Source organism: Salvia hispanica, chromosome 5 (assembly GCF_029641045.1).
Source record: "Salvia hispanica isolate PSC_SH4W2 chromosome 5, Shi_PSC_v1, whole genome shotgun sequence".
In the NCBI taxonomy this organism is placed as follows: Eukaryota; Viridiplantae; Streptophyta; class Magnoliopsida; order Lamiales; family Lamiaceae; genus Salvia; species Salvia hispanica.
In genome coordinates this window covers 20,155,371-20,172,609 of record NC_142696.1, presented here as the reverse complement: position 1 = coordinate 20,172,609, position 17,239 = coordinate 20,155,371, and the positions used below count along the sequence as shown (strand labels likewise).

Sequence of the window (17,239 nt, the reverse complement as noted above, 5' to 3'; positions counted from 1 at the left end):
CTATTTACTATTTATAGTAAAATAAAGTATGACTATTAATTGGGGATGAACCGAAATGAAAAAGTGTGACTCTTCGAATTGGAATTGGGGCGGAGAGAGTATTTTGCAATCATTATTGCTTCAATGTACATGATTATTAATCTGGGCGGCCCACTTATCTAGCACATCTTTCAAAGCAAACACAAATCTGGCCCATTTATTTATTGAATAAAAACACATCTTTTGCGATCTCCTACGAGCACTTCTCTTCAAAAACACACCAATCATCTACTAGTACTACTACAGCCGTCGCCGCCTCCTCAGCCCCCTCTTATTGTTGGCTGACCGGCCAACTCGTCGACTCCCCCTCGCCGTTACGCCGTGTACTTGTGCTCGCTGTGTTCTTCTCTCCATCAACGCAGCAACATAGCCCTAGTTTTCTTTGTCCATCAGGTCACTTTTCTTCTTCGACGTTTCATCTTCTTCTTCCATCTCAGTCCACGATCTGCTGGTTTGCTTATTTTTCCTGAATTGGAATTTGTGTACCTAAAAATTAGAATAATAGTAAGATTTATGATCTATTGTCAAATTGTTTGATTTTCATTGTGAGGTGTAAATTTATTGGACAAATAAGTTCTCTTGGTGGTCTATTGGACAGTCACAGTAGCTTGTGGAGGGAAAATTGAATTTATGTAATTTCCCCTAAAATCTGCTTTTCTATTTAGCATAGATTGCCTGGACAGCTGGACTATTGCAGTTGCTATCATCGAGTTTTTGTTTCTAAGTGAATTTTTTTATGGAATCAGGAATACTTGTAATTGGGATGGTGTAGTCTGTTGGTCCAATTTCTTGCCTAAACACCTGGAAGGCACATCCTTTGTTCATGCCATGTCTAAATAACCACAGCCTGTATATTATGTGGTTATAAGAATCAGATGAACTGCATAGCATAATCCCCCTTATCTTATACTCCCTCTGGTACCCATTAGAAGTCCCATTTTGCCATTTTCATCCCGTCCCCATTAAAAGTCCCATTTCACTTTTATTATTTTTGATAAGTGGGCCCTACATTCCACTAACTTTTTCTATCATTTTTATTTATAAAGTCAAACAATTTCTTAAAACACGGGCTTGTAAAAAATGAGACTTCTAATGGGACCGGAGGGAGTAGTATCTTTTAACTAACACATTAGGGTCTTGCAGCCCACATTTGTACATTTCTTCATTAATTAGAGAGCATTTTATATGTTTGATGAATTAGGAATATAGTATGAAACTATATGCAAGTAGAGTTCCGGTATATGAAACTAAATTGTAGGTATGAATACTGTATTCTGCTGCTGGTTATGTGTGGAATTTCAATGTACTGATCTATTCCTTGAGGATGTAAAATTCACTCTTTTCGATCCTCTCCATCCTAACACAGGCACAAACGCTGTTTTAAGATGGCAACTCACGAGGCTGATGGAAATTTCCTTTCTCCATCTCAAATAGAATCACCCGAACTAGCAGCCATGCAGGAGAAAGCTCACAAAGGTTCTACAAGTTCTGGATCCAAGGTCTGGGAGATATAATTAGCTTATTTTGTTGGTGGCTCATCTACTTTCTGTTTTAATTGTTATTTCCATGCTGCAAGAGCCCAGTGCCCGAAATGCTGTTACCAATTTAAATAAATTAATGTGACATTGTTTCCTTTTTTGTTTGATGATTAATCTTACTAGGTTGGAAGATATATTTTTCTGGATTTCTTAATTGAACTTTTCTCTTATTGTGGATTTGGATGGTTTTGTTGGCTTAAGGACTGAGGTTAGTGACCTATGGGGGTAGTTTCTCAATCCACCCCAAAATGGGATATACTAAAGGTCTGCTCTTAGTTAAGTAAAATAAATTAATATATTCAGCATTTTTGGCTGGTAGTTTTAGATATTCCATATAAAAATCATGTTTTTTTGGAGAATGCTTGTTTCGCTTAGAAAGCAAGAATGACAGTTGATAAACTTCGCAGACAACTGGTGTTTGCCAAAAAACTTATAGTAGTGGAGAAAAAAAAATTAAATGAGAAAAATATCATATGCCATTAAATTCTGGAAACAATGTGGGGATCAGAGCATCCATATATTTTCATCTCACAAATGAAAAGGTCCACATGAAAACTGTTGCATGTTCTGGTTGTACTATTTCACAATTTTATATTCATCAGAAAGGTCAGTTGCAGAGCATACTTCTCCGATTGTCTGTTATCTATATGTTGCCTAATGTTACATTTATCAAACTTCACTTTTTGCAGCATGAATCTCGTGATCGTACAAGAGATAGGGAGAGGGAGTCTAAAAGCAGAGACAGGGCAAGGGAAAGAGGTAGAGACAAAGATAGAGACAGGGACAGAGAGAAGGATAGGGAAAGGGACAGAGACAGGGAAAGGGAAAAGGACAGGGATAAAGACAGGGAGAGGGAACGGGATAAAGATCGTGATCGACATCACCGAGATCGCCACAGAGACCGAAGTGAGAGAAGGGAGAGGACTGGAGATAGGGATGATGCCGATGACTACTACCGAAGCCGAGACTATGAGAGGTGAGACAAGTGCAACTTCTTTTGTAGTATCTACTCTACCAACAATTTCTTTCTTTGTTTCTGTTAAGGACTGAAATTTAAACATTCTAATTTCAGGCGGAAAGATTATGATAAAGATAGGGAGGAAAGGCACCGGCACAGATCTAGGTCTCGTTCAAGGGCTAAATCTGAGCACAGATCGAGGTCACGTTCACGCTCACGCTCCAAAAGGTAGTTTGTGATTGTACTTTCTGAGTCTGCTCTTGTTCTCTTTTTTGCCGATGTGAGTTCGGAAAGCCTTAGCAACATGGTGCTATAATTTGCAAAGAAAATCCATCACACTTGCAGAATGTTATATCTTGTTTCTTAATTCCTGACATTATATTCAGCCTTTGAGGGCAAGGGGTGGAAAAAAATAGGTACTGAATTCTGATTTAATGACTCATAGTAAATTAATAATTTTCTTTTACTCATGTATTGGGGTTGATGCATATAGTCAAATTTATAAAGTAAATGTAATTGATTTCACCTATTTAACAGATACCATTGGCCACTCTTTGTCTTAGGTGAATAAATGAAAACATCATCTTATTAGCTGACACGGTTGGAGGCTTTAGTTACACATAACTGGCTTAAACAGCATTGTTGCTTGGATATGTATGATTGCATCATACTCATTTGGCACTCTGAGTAACTGATATTCGTTTTTTAGAGTATGTTAGTGAGCAGTCATGTTACTGGTTTATAATATTGCTTGAAGTTAGTTAGTATTTACACCAATAATTGTTTTACTAATATGAATCCCTGCCCTTCTGTAATACCAGAATTAATTAATTTGGGGGTCAATAACTCGTTCAAATTACTTCATGTGTTTTAAATTCAACTATTACCGCCACATGTTTTGCTTGTCTCTGGCATTAATATTGTACATTACAGCAAAAGGATGAGTGGTTTTGACATGGCTCCTCCTACTGCATTGCTTCCAAATACTGCCGCTGCCGTTGCAGGTACAGCCAAACACTTGGCCTGCAGTTTTCTTTTTATGTTAACTATTATGTTTCTTTTCTGTGATATAGTGTGGAATGGTCGTATCAAAAAAATGGTTTCATTTTGGTAAGCGTACTCGGTCCTTCAATTGCACATCACATTTTGGAGTACTAGTCCCTAAAATTGACAGTTCAGTTTTTTATTTAATTATTTGCTTGGTGATGGAAACTGAGAGAGTTTTGGTTCTTGTTGTGTTTGTGTTTTCTTGTTTGTTTTGTATGTGCTATGTTATGTTCTAAGAAGGCAATGTTGGGCCACTAGCCCCACTGTGCTGACAATGGGCTTGAGCTGACTTCTGTAGCTTTTATGTACAAGGAAGAATGAATACAGGTCTTGTCCATCTCTGACCAGGATTGCATGTTTGGTAGCTTTACATAATTTCTGTTAGTTGTTAGAGTTCTATTGTAAATCGATATCCTATATTGGAATATAGTCATGGAGAAAATATAGTAATTAATATCAACTCCATCACTTGAGAATAAGATGGACTGCGTTTTTTATGATGGATGTAACTTGGTGTGACAACAGGTCAACTTTCGGGAGCCACCCCCACAATTCCAGGAATGTTCCCCAATATGTTACCTTTGCCAGGCGGACAGGTTTTCTAACTTTAACCTCTGACATTTATTGTAGCTCTTTAATATAGTTCCTGAAAACATATCTTAAATTTGATTTCAGTTTGGAGCCCTCCCTGTTATGCCTGTGCAGGCAATGACTCAGCAGGTCTCCTAATGCTGCTTTATGTATTATATGTTAAATCTTAATATGAGAAATCCTTTAAGAAATTTTGTTTTGTCAGGCTACTAGGCATGCTCGCAGGGTCTATGTTGGTGGACTTCCACCAACTGCTAATGAGCAGGTGATGCTACGTTCCATCTCTATAGCTCTTGTATTGTAGCTGGGTATATCCATTCCTAGATTTGGCAATTGGCACTAGATTCTTAATGTCTTGATTTTTATTGTTAAGTCTAACTCTTCTGCCACTAGTTAATGAAAGTTATAATTCTTCTCGTGCTGTTATTCGCATGTGAATGGAGTGATTCTGTTGGTACAACATATCCACATCCACAGTTTTCTTTAATATTTTGAGGGCAGCATATTCAATCATTTTAAAGGAGTCCTGTCCTTTTCACAGACTTTGCTGTTAATCCCTGATTTGTGTATTTCTTTCCTTCCTCGTATGTATTTTGTTTCATTTTTCTGTGTGATCAACAAGTAATTCATTTTTATGTTCTCCTTGTGCAGTCTGTGGCAACATTCTTTAGTCATGTTATGTCAGCAATAGGAGGAAATACGGCCGGTCCAGGTAACATCTCTACACTGTTATAAATCCTTTGGCTATCCATATATCTGTGAGGGATTTTATGTAATAATTCATATTGTTCTTTTCATTATTCAGGAGATGCTGTTGTCAATGTTTACATTAATCATGAAAAGAAATTTGCTTTTGTGGAGATGAGATCAGTTGAAGAGGCTAGCAATGCAATGTCTTTAGATGGCATTATTTTTGAGGTAGCAACTGATCTTACTGCAAGTTTAATTTTTTTTACTACAATCTTTTTACTTATTGCTTGTTTTGAGATGCCAATTGCATGCATTGCTATTGTGCATTTCGACTAATTTCTTCTTCATTATTCAGGGTGCACCTGTTAAAGTTAGAAGACCAAGTGACTATAACCCCTCTCTTGCTGCCACGCTGGGCCCCAGTCAACCTAATCCCAACCTGAATCTTGCAGCTGTTGGGTTAACACCAGGATCTGCTGGGGGGCTTGAGGGTCCTGACCGCATATTTGTTGGTGGGTTGCCGTATTATTTCACAGAATCGCAAATCAGGGAGCTTCTCGAATCCTTTGGACCGCTTCGGGGTTTTGATCTGGTTAAAGATAGAGAAACAGGGAACTCCAAAGGCTATGCATTTTGTGTTTACCAGGACTTATCTGTTACAGATATTGCTTGTGCAGCTCTTAATGGGATAAAGATGGGTGATAAAACGCTCACTGTTAGGCGTGCTAATCAAGGTACAACACAGCCTAAACCTGAGCAGGAGAGTGTGTTATTACATGCGCAACAACAAATTGCATTACAGGTAATAATACTCATGTTCTCTGATGTCCCTGTATTCTTATCATGATCCTCAAGGCTGTTGAATTTAAATGTGAGTCTGACTGGTACAGTTGTTGAAATTTGAAATGAATGTCATTTCTTTTGCAGAGACTCATGTTAGCACCGACTATTGCACCAGTTACAAAGGTTGTTTGCTTAACAAATGTGGTTACCCCCGATGAGCTCATGAATGACGAAGATTATGAAGATATAGTTGAAGACATGAGAATTGAATGTGCAAAGTTTGGTTAGTAATCTGAGCTCCTCTGCTTCTAAAATCATCTTTTTCTATTTTTCTTAGTTTTTAGTGGGGCTGAATAATTCATTTTGCGGGCAGCGTTTTCAACAACTTGTTCTGGTAAACGGAATATTTACATACAGAAAATCCTATTATAAATGTGGCTGATATACTTTCTTCAGTGGATAAAACACTGATTCTGAATTTTGAATTGAAATTTGCAGGTACATTGGTGACTTTGATAATACCCCGCCCAGTTCCCGATGTAGAAAATGCACCTGGTGTAGGGAAGGTTAGTTGTTAAGCATTCTTTCATCCCACTAGAAGAGATGTGTTGCCTGCAATCAAATATTTTGTTGTGCCACTGATGAATGAATATTGTAACTGGTGATGTAGGTTTATTTGGAATATGCGGACACTGAAAGTGCTGTAAAAGCTCGGCAAGGACTGAATGGAAGGAAATTTGGGGGAAATGAAGTTGTTGCAGTTTTCTACCCAGAAGATAAGTTTTGGGAGGGAGATTACAGCGGATAGTTCTGTCGGCTTGTAGGAAGTTTTCACTTATTTAAATTTGAAGTAGGTTTTGCTGCAAAGACCTGTTGTGATTTAGTTCGCTCTTAACGGCTTCTATAACAATTACTGTGTGTGATGTTATGATTTTGATAGGATGTTTCCTAGTCTGTTCTTGGTTCCTAGTAATTTACATCAACAGATACCTTATTCTCAAATCTTTGATAAAATGAGAAAAGAATTGGACAAGGGTTTGATCTACCTTAGTTAAGTGTTAGCTTAATTATGCAGAGGTGAGTGGAGATCACCCGAGTTTGATGCAATCAATCTTGTTTATTTTAGGGGAATATTTTGACCTGAAAAAATCAGATCGCCCCAGTTGATAATAATACATTAATAATAATAATAATAATAATAATAATAATAATAATAATAATTATTATTATTATTATTATTATTATTATTATTATTATTCCCTCTGTTCACGAAAATTCGTCCCGGTTTGATCGGGCACGGGTTTTTAGAAATGGAAAGTGGGTTGGAAAAGTTAGTGGATTGTGGGTCCTATTTTTATATATTAGTTTTATAATAAAATGTGAGTAGGAATGAGTTAGTGGAATATGAGATCCACTACCAAAAATGGTAAAAGTGAAATGGGACAATTTTGGGGGACGGACGGAAATGGAAAAATGGGACAAATTTTCGTGATCGGAGGGAGTATTATTTTATTTTATTTTTCCTTCCAGTTGATAATAATACATGTTCCTTAAAGTTATGCTTATAGGTTGACTTAAAATTCTCTTTTATCGTTTTATAGATATGCAAGTAGATAGCTAACAAACACTATAAATGCACAAAGGCAAACAAATTTTTAAGAACTCAAATTTTATTTTTCTAAATAATATGAGTACGTCGACATCCATAAAATTCCTCCAATCATGTGTATGTTTTATAAAAATGACATACACAATACTTGCAAAGTAAAAGGAAAAGGTTGCGAGACAAGAACATGTATTTAAAATTATGAAATCTCCATTTTTACCCAATTCTAATTTCTCTAAAATGACACATATTTTCAAAAGGCAATCGAACTTTGAGCATAAAAAACTGATCTATCAATGGAATAGCTAAAGCCCAGATATGTGTATATGTCAACCCAAATTATATCCGTGTTGTAAACAAATACTTGTAGTGTGCGAGTTCGAAGATAACATGCCTGGTTCATGTTCGAACTAATCATTTCCTTAAAAGTTCGGATTTTGTTTAGACATTATTGGGTTGGATTGTTATTAAGTTGACTTGAGAGTCGAGACCGACCCAACCAACACAATTTTCTAGGCATATTATACATAGAGAGAGAAATGTTATGTTACATACTGAGCACCATTAGCTAACATTGTTTTCGTTTAGTCTATGTTAGTATTAATTTTCTGCTTCAAAAATTAAGTTGAATTCCAATATTATAAATATTTTTGTTGACATTAAATTACATAAATATCAACAATTGATTATCCTTTTATTAATTTATTTGAAGTTGTAGATAAAATAATAAATTGAGACCTCAAAATTCTTAGTATTCCATATTTGCAACTCAAAAACTCCCAGGTAGAAAACTGGGTGTCTCCACAACAGAGACAAACAACTCTTTCGTCTCTGAAGAAGTCTGACCAACAATTTTCAAGCCAACTCTCTTTAAGTCGAGATCTTTTTGGAAGACTCGATAATAATTTGGTTAATATCAACCTTGGCATCCCATCAATTTTTTTACTATAAAATAGAGTTGCAAATACAATGAGTGACATTTCATTCTGAACAGAGGAGTGCAATGCTAATGTGTATCTGCTTCATTTCATACCAAACATTCGAAAATCATACTCTACAAGAAGCCAAACCAGCAGGACAGAAAAAACAACAATCAAGAAATGCAGAGAGCAGCAGCAATGGTTTACCATCTCATTCTTCAACCTCTTCAGTAACAGATGGCAACACGCCCTCTTTCACGAAGTTTGGATCAATAAATTTAGCCACAAAAGCCCACAACTTATATACATCATCAAAATTACTCAAAAATGCAAGTGAGGCAGTCACAACTTCAACTCTAATAAACCCACTTTTTCCCCCATTTGCCATTGGCTTGCAAAGGGTGGTATCATCAACACTCACAGGTCCACGCTGCTTCGACTCTTCTATGATACGTATGTGACTCAGTATTCCGACACCAAGACAGATACCATGCAATTCAGCGAGCTTTTGTACAACCTCCGGGCTGATCAGACCCCTAGTTCTGTCCCTCACATTGAAAGCCACTGCAGCGCCTCTTTCATATTTAATCTTTGGCCCGTATATGTGAACAAGCGGCACACTGTCTTGCCTACCCGAACTAGGCAACCTTAGTTGAAGCAGAGAGGTCACAAGCCAATTGATCAAGAAACGAAGCCGGGAGGTGGTCTTGTTCAGGCCCAACATATTTATATGATCCAGATGCTTGCAGATTATCTCAGGTTCACCCCTTTCTGATTCTTGCTCGTCATACTCCCCATTGCTCAAATAGTCATCATCGTCTATACTATTGGGAGACGTTTCTCCTGGCTCTGGAGCCTGACAAATATGAGCTCTGTTGTCTTCTGTGCTAAAGGATACCCTTCTCCCTTTATTTCCAGCTGTTTCACTCTCCTCTATCCCAAAAAACCTGCCTCCGGCAATTCTACTCTTTTCTCGCCTTTCCAGCAATCTAAATTCTCCCTCTGTCTCTCGTCTTACAGCACTCTCTTTCTCGAGGCATATCTCAGAAGCACAGCCAGTCTGAGTAGTCAGACGATTAGAGCCCCTAATAACAGAGCAAGTTGAATTGTTGATATCGACTTCTTCTTCAATCTCTTTGAATTGCTGATTATCCGGAGTCCTATATTCTCGTGAAGCTGGATATCCTTCCGAGAATGGCTCTTCTTCAGGTATCTCCTTGAAATGGTCTAGTTCTTGAGAAACTGATCGAACAGCAGCATCAAATGAAAGAACCTCATGATTCCCCGGGTTCAACTCCTTGTCATACATTCCGCTGCTTGGTAACTTTGAGGCATTCGGAGAAGTGAGTTTATTGTTCTTCCTGCTAAACCAAGCCGGCGGTAGAGGAGAGGATGCCATATGTTTGTTTGAAGGAGCTGCAGCATCCGATCCTATTGGACTCTGACCCAAATCAATCCAAAGTGAGTTATCCGATGATTCGTCTTCACTGAAGACTGGACTTTTCATCATCTCCCCGACAGAAACACTTTCAGTTTCTTCAAATATGGTGCTTGCCCCATCTCGGTCAGAGCTATTATCATGCTCCATCTCGGTCTCGAACACATCCCTCACCTGAGCAGAAGTGTAGGCACCAGAAAAGGCCGGCAGCTGAGAATCGCGACGATTCTCACAATTCACTTCACCAGTCCCATTCACTTCTTCATCCTCATCACACCCAAATCCAGGGATATTATCCATAGAATCACTCAAGTAGAGGGGAAAGACGGGGCTTATTTTGACTATACCCGACCCAGCATGACCCGATTGATTTTGAAGACTGCTCATCACAGATTTCTTGATCAAAAGGCATCCAAAACCAGTTGGATCATAGCCGAACACTCTGTAGAATGACGTGATGATGAAGTCTGGCCGGAACAAAGACAATCCAAGAGAATCCATGTCTTTCGGGCCCAATGCTCCAGCATCGAGCAAGACATGCCAGTTGTTCTGTTGGGCTAGAGCCATCCACTGATATGAGTACTTGGAACCAGTGACTCTCGACTGAACAGGGAACACGAATAGACCGGTTGCTGAATCTTTCTTCCTCTTCTTTTTGTTTGAAATCTGCTTCCTCAAGTCAGTCGAACAGAGCTTGAGAGTAGGCCATCTAAACCACGCGCTTTGAACCTTGGCACCTTTCTCTCTAGCACTCTGAGCCATCCAGTTCACAGATTGACTCTCGTGATCAAACATGGTCAACAACCTCTTGTTAGTGTGAAACGGATATGACTCAGCAAGCAACTTGAAAGCTGAGCCACGGCTCACAGTGAAAACAAGGCCGTATTCATTCTCAGGGATGTTCAAATAATCCATAATTCTAGTCTTGATATCATACTCTACAGTCCCAATCTCAGCTCCCCCGTATAAAGCATGATTACTTAAATTAGCCGTGATCTCAGACAAACTAAACGTCGACGATTCCCAATAATGGATACTTTGCAACAATGAAAACAATCCAAATCCACAGTAATCAAGGCATACCTTTGAACCAACACCCAAGAGATGCGAGTACTCATCCTTCCTTAGCTGCTCAATCTTCTCAGATGACTGGTATTTTGGATACATCGTCAGGAACTTGGAGAAGGCCTCAGTTAGCTGAGGAATCGAGTCCTCAGACTCGAATGTGCGCTCGGCTGCAAGAGCAGTGGCTCTGAGGAACTCCTTCTGGGCATTGAGCCGTGCCAGTGACCGCGAACGGCCTAACCCCTCATCTTGATTGGCCAATGACTCAGCATCAATGTCTTGGGACTTAACAAGGGAGCCATCTTCGGAAGCTTCTTCAAGAGCCTCCCTCAATTTGTGTTCGTGCAATTTTCTCAGAATTGAAGGATTAGCCTGAATTTCCTCATTTGAATGCTCAGAACCATCTCTTCTTCTGCTCTTTCTATCCAATAGCAGTGCAGCACAATGAGAGAGTGGTTTCCATAGAGAGAGATGCATTAAATCTTGCTTTCTTCCCCGTTGTTTGCTCTCAGAATTCAAGAAATTTAATCTGAAGTAGGTGTATAGAATTCAACAGAGCCAGGGAAAACAAAATGAAGCTCTCTTTTCCCCCCTTTATTGGTGAAGCCTTCTACTCGCTGAACCCAGATAAATAAAGGAAAACCAATTCAAACCTAATTTCAAAAGGAAAAAGGAATCAAAGCAAGAAAAAAGCTTCCTCAAGAATAAACCTTTGCTTTAAAAAAAAAAAACCATTTAAATCCCCCAGCTGAAGGAGGAAAAGGGCAAGAGCATTTGCTTTAAGCAAACATTCAAACAGCATGGATAGATATTTGAGTTTAATCATATGAAATGGACAAATGTAAATATCGGGGCAGATCAATGAAACCCTAAACGCAGCATTTATTCCGAATCAGCTCAGAGAAGATGAAAATGAAATTGCAAAATGATGCGTTCAAGATTAAAGTTTCGAACATCCAATTTTACAAAAACCTCATAAACGGAGTAATCAAAATCTACAATAAATTACCTAGCGATGTGCAGAAACAAAGTGGGGAATTTTGAAGCTTTTCGCAAATCGAATGAAGAACTGAAGAAGCCCCCTACCTCTTGTTTGTTCCTGACACCTGAAGCTACTATGAGCTATAAATCCTCAAAACTTGTGTTGAAACAATCATATCTCACTTCATTTCAGCAAACAAATTTAAAGCTGACCTTCTACAAGGAACGCATATTTACTACAGTTGTGAATCGCAAAACATACCTCAATTGATTACATTAACATACACTCTTACTAACATTGACCTATTAGGGTGCTCTCTATCTAAGCTAGTGGAATTCTTTATTGTAAAACACACTTAACCCAAACATGAGTTGACATGAAATGACAAATTGACTTTCTGTTATTAATAAATCTTTTATCCGCCAATTTCGTTTAATACTCTCATAGTCTAAAAAAAATACACATTGTACAAATTTTAATATATAATTAATAAAATAGAGTGACTACAAAAATAGTCTCTGGACTATAAGTTTATCTCGTCCATAATTCATGGACTTTGAAAATATCGCCAGACATCCCTGGACTAAGAATTTATTTCGAAAATGATCATTTTTCATCGTTTTCGGTCGAAAATACCCTTTTGGGGGTTTTTTGGAGGTTGGACAATTTGGTTTTTTTATACTTTTAACATTTTAAATTTGATATTATTTCAGTGATGTACTAAATCTAATATTATTTCAAAATTATCATTCCTCATCCCTTTTGTCATCCTTATTTTGTTTCTTTATTTCAATATTAGATTTAATTTTACGAAATTAAATTTTAAATTTCAATTTTTAAATATCAATAAATTTTTTAAATTTAAGAATTATTAAATAACAAAAATTAATAGTCATAATCAATATTTGATAGTGTCTAATATTTAATTAATAAGGTATGCCAACGCCTTAGTTTTAATCAATATTTAATAGCTTTAATCATAAATAGATCATATAACACGATTTATTCTGAAATAAATATGCATCTAATGTAAGACTGATATAATTTACGTTTATTAATTTGAAAACAATCAAAATTTACTAGAATATTTCAACAAAAATACTCCTATATAAAATTTTTAGCGAGATCAAATTTTTAGTGAACTTCATAATATTTAATCACAAGCAATTATAGTAGCCGAACGAAGGCTAAATAGAGTAGCTCTTATTTTTCATCATGATTAATATTATTTTTCTGTACTTCTTCAATTTAGCTGGATATCATATTAAATAACAAAAATTAATAGTTTTAATCAATATTTATAGTGTCCATGAATTAACAGTTTTAATTAAAAAAATTTATTGATATTTAAAAATTGAAATTTATAATTTAATTTTGTAAAATTAAATCTAATATTCAAATAAAGAAACAAAGTGAAGGATAGTAAAAGGGAAGAAGAATGATAATTTTGAAATAATATTAGATTTTGTACATCACTAAAATTTAATATCAGATTTAAAATGTTAAAAGTGTAAAAAGATCAAATTGCCCAAACCCTCCCCCTCCCAAGGGTATTTTCGACCGAAAACAGTGAAAGAAAGACCATTTTTGTGATAAACCCTTAGTCCAGGGATATCAGGCGATATTTTTAAAGTCCAGGGACTATGGGCGAGATAAACTCATAATCCAGGGACCATTTTTATAGTTCACTCAATAAAATAAAAGAGATAAAAATAATAATTAAATTATTTTTAATAGATAATACGGCTCACCTCATTAAAAAAAAATATTAAATATAAAAATATGCTATCTTTATACACATATGAAAATGAAAAGAGTTTTCAATTTTATGAGTCAAAGGGAGTAAAATAGGTTATTTTATGAGTCAAAGGGAGTAAAATAGGTTAAAGAGTTTTTTTTTAGAAAGGTCTTAGTTGGGGGGAGGGGGGGAACTTTTTTACTGATACTATTATTATACACTCCCTAAAGTTCCTACAAAGTACGAACATTGATTCGGCACCCACTTTAATGCATAATTGGAGAAAAGTAAGAGAGAGAAAGAAATAAAAAGTTTTTAAAGTATTTTTATCGGGGAATGAGTCCCACCTTATTAGAGAAAAGTTTCCAGAAATAGAAATTTCATACTTTTCAGGGACGTCTTCAGGAACGAATGGAGTATTATTTTGATGCAAATGGTCAATTTTAGGTGATAATTGCGTGCTAAAGATCATTAATTCCGACTTAATTCAAGTTCTTCCTATCTCTTGTAAACTTTAAAGCACTTACAATAAACGAGAGTTATAAACTTCTTAGCACTTACAATGGAGGAGAGGAGGGAAGGGAGTCCCAGCGCGTGGCTCCCGCATTGTGGGGTTTGAGGACTAGCATGGGGATCGAGTCGGGGATGGCCGGGAGGCCGTGAAGAGTGCCAGGAGAGATGCGACCACTTGCAATATCCAATGTGGCTGGCAAGTCTGTGCCGAAATGGAGTGCGGGGGTGGGTAGGGTTTTTGTATTTTTTTAAAATTTTTTCCAAAAAATCCTATAAATACATCTCAATCTCCGGTTCTTCTTCATTCCTTCACTTCTTCTCTTCCTATCAATACCATTCTCACTTGCTAAGAAAATCAAAGGAGCTGCTTCTTAGATATTTAATTGTATTCGTCGTTTTCAAGTTTTAGGATTTTGAATTTTCTAATTTTAAATTTTTACGATTTGTAATTTTATTTTATTATCTAAGAAGTATTTCTCCGCGGCTCCCCCATCGTGGTGTTCAGGGACGGGCGGGAGGCCAGGAGAGGCGCGGCCGCTTGCAACGCCCACTGTGGCTGGCGAGGCTGTGCTGGAATTGAGAGTGGATGGTTTATATAATTTTTTTAATTTTTTTTAGAAAATCCTATAAATACACCTTCATCTCCAATTCTTCTTCGTTCCTTCACCTCTTTTCTTCCTAGCAATATTATTCTCACTTGCTAAGAAAATCGAGCTTCTTTATAGAATTTTAATTGTAGTTGTCGTTTTCAATTTTTGGGATTTTGAATTTTCTAATTTTTAGGATTTGAAATTTTTAAATTTTTATGATTTACAATTTTATTTTATTACTCCCCTCGTCCCGGCTAAGATGACAAATTTCTTAGCTGGCACAAGATTTTAGGAGTTATTGGTTAATGTATTTAATTGGAGAGAGAAAATGTAGGTGTAAGTATTAAAATAGAGAGAGAAAGAAAGATGAATATTTAAATAGGACTGAGAAAAAGTGGTTAGGTGTATTAATTGGAGAGAGAAAATTACCAAAAAAGAAAATGTGTCATCTTTGTTGGGACAAACTAAAAAGGAAAACGTGTCATCTTAAATGGGACGAAGAGAGTATATAATAAGTATTTTTGCATTATATAGTGTCTTAGGGGTGTGATCAATTGCTAACTTTCTTAAGTTGCTAACTTGCTAACTCATCAACAATGTATTAAAAATGTCAACACAATGACATTAAAATGTCAACACATGATTATGTTGAACTTCAATATAATGTGTTGATATTATGTGTTGACATTTTAATGTCACCGTGTTGACATTTTTAATACACTGCATTGATTAGTTAGCAAAGTTAGCAACTTAAATAGTTAGCAATATAACACTCTGTGTGTCTTATATCTAACTTTTAGAGGTAAAACAATGAATAGTTTCAATTAAATGTTCTGGTTTAAGGAGAAGGCGTATATTGTAGGAGTTGTGATTTGAGACAGAAATGAGAGAGAATGAGACGGACCAAGAGTCCTGGCCTAGGGAGAGGGTGCACGTTTTAAACTCTCATGGACAACCGTAGAAGTTTAACCTTTTGTGATTTTTTCACAATTATGATTTTTGGTTAAACTGAAGTAGAGGTGCATTTGGATATCTATACTCTATAAATATATAAAAGGGGAGTTTTGGGAATAATTACACAAATGCCATCAATAATATAATTTTTTTTAATATACTTACTATATTATTAAATTTAAAATATTAACTTAAATGAAATATTAATACTATGACTCTTCATTTTTTTCATGATTAACTATCCACTAATGACATTCATTGCCACTTACCCACTAACCTATTAACTTTAGAATTTATATAGTCCTCGAACTGAAATAACAAGGCTTTATTTTGTTCATCTGCATTTGCAATTGCCGTATGAAACGAAACAACCCATCTACATTACATTCTTCTCCAACTTGAATCCTTCCCTTAATCCATAAAGTACTAGCCTTTCGCGGTTGAGATCAGGTGGAAGGGGCACAAGATTTCGCTGGGCTCCTTCAGGAGGAGTGTGAGGAGGAACTGTATTAGGGAGGAGATGGTGAAGAGGGTTGATGGCCCCTGGCCCCCTACGGCGCGTTTTGGAGTGGGATGAAGAGTTCCACACTGTTTGCACCCTCACTGGGAATAAGGAGAATGTGTTTAATTCGTGGTATGGGTGGTAGCAGCTACACGAGAAGTAGGCAATGTGGGGGTATACTATTAGAGTATACAACCAGTTTTTTTTTTTTTTGGCAAAATGCATGCATATTGATATCGGTTGTATATTCCATGCTATTTTTCTGATTAATTAAATATAGTTAACATAAAACTGTAGAAGGTTGTGGTAATATTCTTATTGTGGCACATTCATGCATTCTGCATATTGTTTGTCTTGAATGTATATTCCATGCTATTTTGTTCACTAATTAGATAGTTCTAGTAAGGCTATAAAAGGATGTGGTATTCTAATTACGTGGGTTGCGTGTAGTATCTTAATGCTTATGCATCAAGTATTGCTCTATAGTAATTGGAGCGACGTGATTATCCTTAAGAAGTTGTGTATGGCAGTGACTAGGATTGAGAGGATACAACTGTTTGTTTTTGCATTTCTACAATTATCTCTTGTGTCCAACATTAATTATCTTTTTTATAGATTTTGATATTCGGAAATTTAAATATTTTTTAATATTCATCCTAAATCGAGATAGTGAAAAGTTATATGGATTGCTTTCTTTTTCCCCTTTAATACCTAATATATTTTGATGCCCCGTCCAGTACCTATATAATTGTCCACCACTATATGCATTCTTTATTTTTATTTATTTTTATTATGTTACTGTATTTTTGTCGATGATTTTTATCGATTTGTCTATCTTCGAATATATATTTATACATTATTTTTATTGACATATGTTTGTGATTGATCTTTTGTAGTATAGATCGAAAAGTGATTTAAATGATAGTATGTGATTTGTGTGCAATTTTTAGTTTATAAATATATTTGATTATATTATTTTTTATTGATACAATAAATTGCTATTGTATAATTAGTGATTTTAGAACTTGAAATAATAATATTGTTTCTTATTTGGTATATGTAAATTCATAATTTTGAATTTATGCAAATAAAATGTAATACCCGCACCAGTATTTTGTTATCGATATAGTAATGTGGAACTAGAAATGTAACGTTCTCTCATTTCGTGAAAATAAATGGAACTCGAGCCGTTATTGAAACTTAACCTTTTAGTTACAAAAAAAAAACTAAAGAAGTAAGTGAGCGAATTAAAAACAGACTAAAGATACATTTCGGAAAAATAGAG

At 36.1% G+C, this 17,239-nt stretch overlaps 2 protein-coding genes across 5 annotated transcripts; one reads left to right on the top strand and one right to left on the bottom strand.

The window, feature by feature from the left end:
* Positions 1-229: 229 nt before the first annotated feature.
* LOC125187966 (splicing factor U2af large subunit A) lies at positions 230-6,629 on the top strand. The gene is made up of 14 exons (XM_048084660.2): positions 230-432; positions 1,406-1,538; positions 2,267-2,553; positions 2,650-2,763; positions 3,469-3,539; positions 4,108-4,178; positions 4,258-4,302; positions 4,379-4,438; positions 4,825-4,885; positions 4,979-5,091; positions 5,219-5,665; positions 5,791-5,929; positions 6,145-6,212; positions 6,317-6,629. Exons 2-14 carry the CDS (start codon positions 1,425-1,427, stop codon positions 6,452-6,454), a joined length of 1,728 nt encoding a protein of 575 aa, XP_047940617.1. The 5' UTR covers positions 230-432; positions 1,406-1,424; the 3' UTR covers positions 6,455-6,629.
* A 1,622-nt stretch (positions 6,630-8,251) lies between these two features.
* On the bottom strand, positions 8,252-11,988 carry LOC125188902 (uncharacterized). 4 transcript variants are annotated; one of them, XM_048085996.2, is made up of 2 exons: positions 11,685-11,988; positions 8,252-11,328 (listed from the first exon to the last, which is right to left on the bottom strand). In XM_048085996.2, exon 2 carries the CDS (start codon positions 11,150-11,152, stop codon positions 8,384-8,386), a length of 2,769 nt encoding a protein of 922 aa, XP_047941953.1. In that variant the 5' UTR covers positions 11,153-11,328; positions 11,685-11,988; the 3' UTR covers positions 8,252-8,383. The 4 variants fall into 4 exon arrangements, with proteins under 4 accessions (XP_047941953.1, XP_047941954.1, XP_047941956.1 ...); XM_048085997.2 differs by having other exon boundaries at positions 8,252-11,292; XM_048085999.2 differs by having other exon boundaries at positions 11,762-11,988.
* Positions 11,989-17,239: the final 5,251 nt, after the last annotated feature.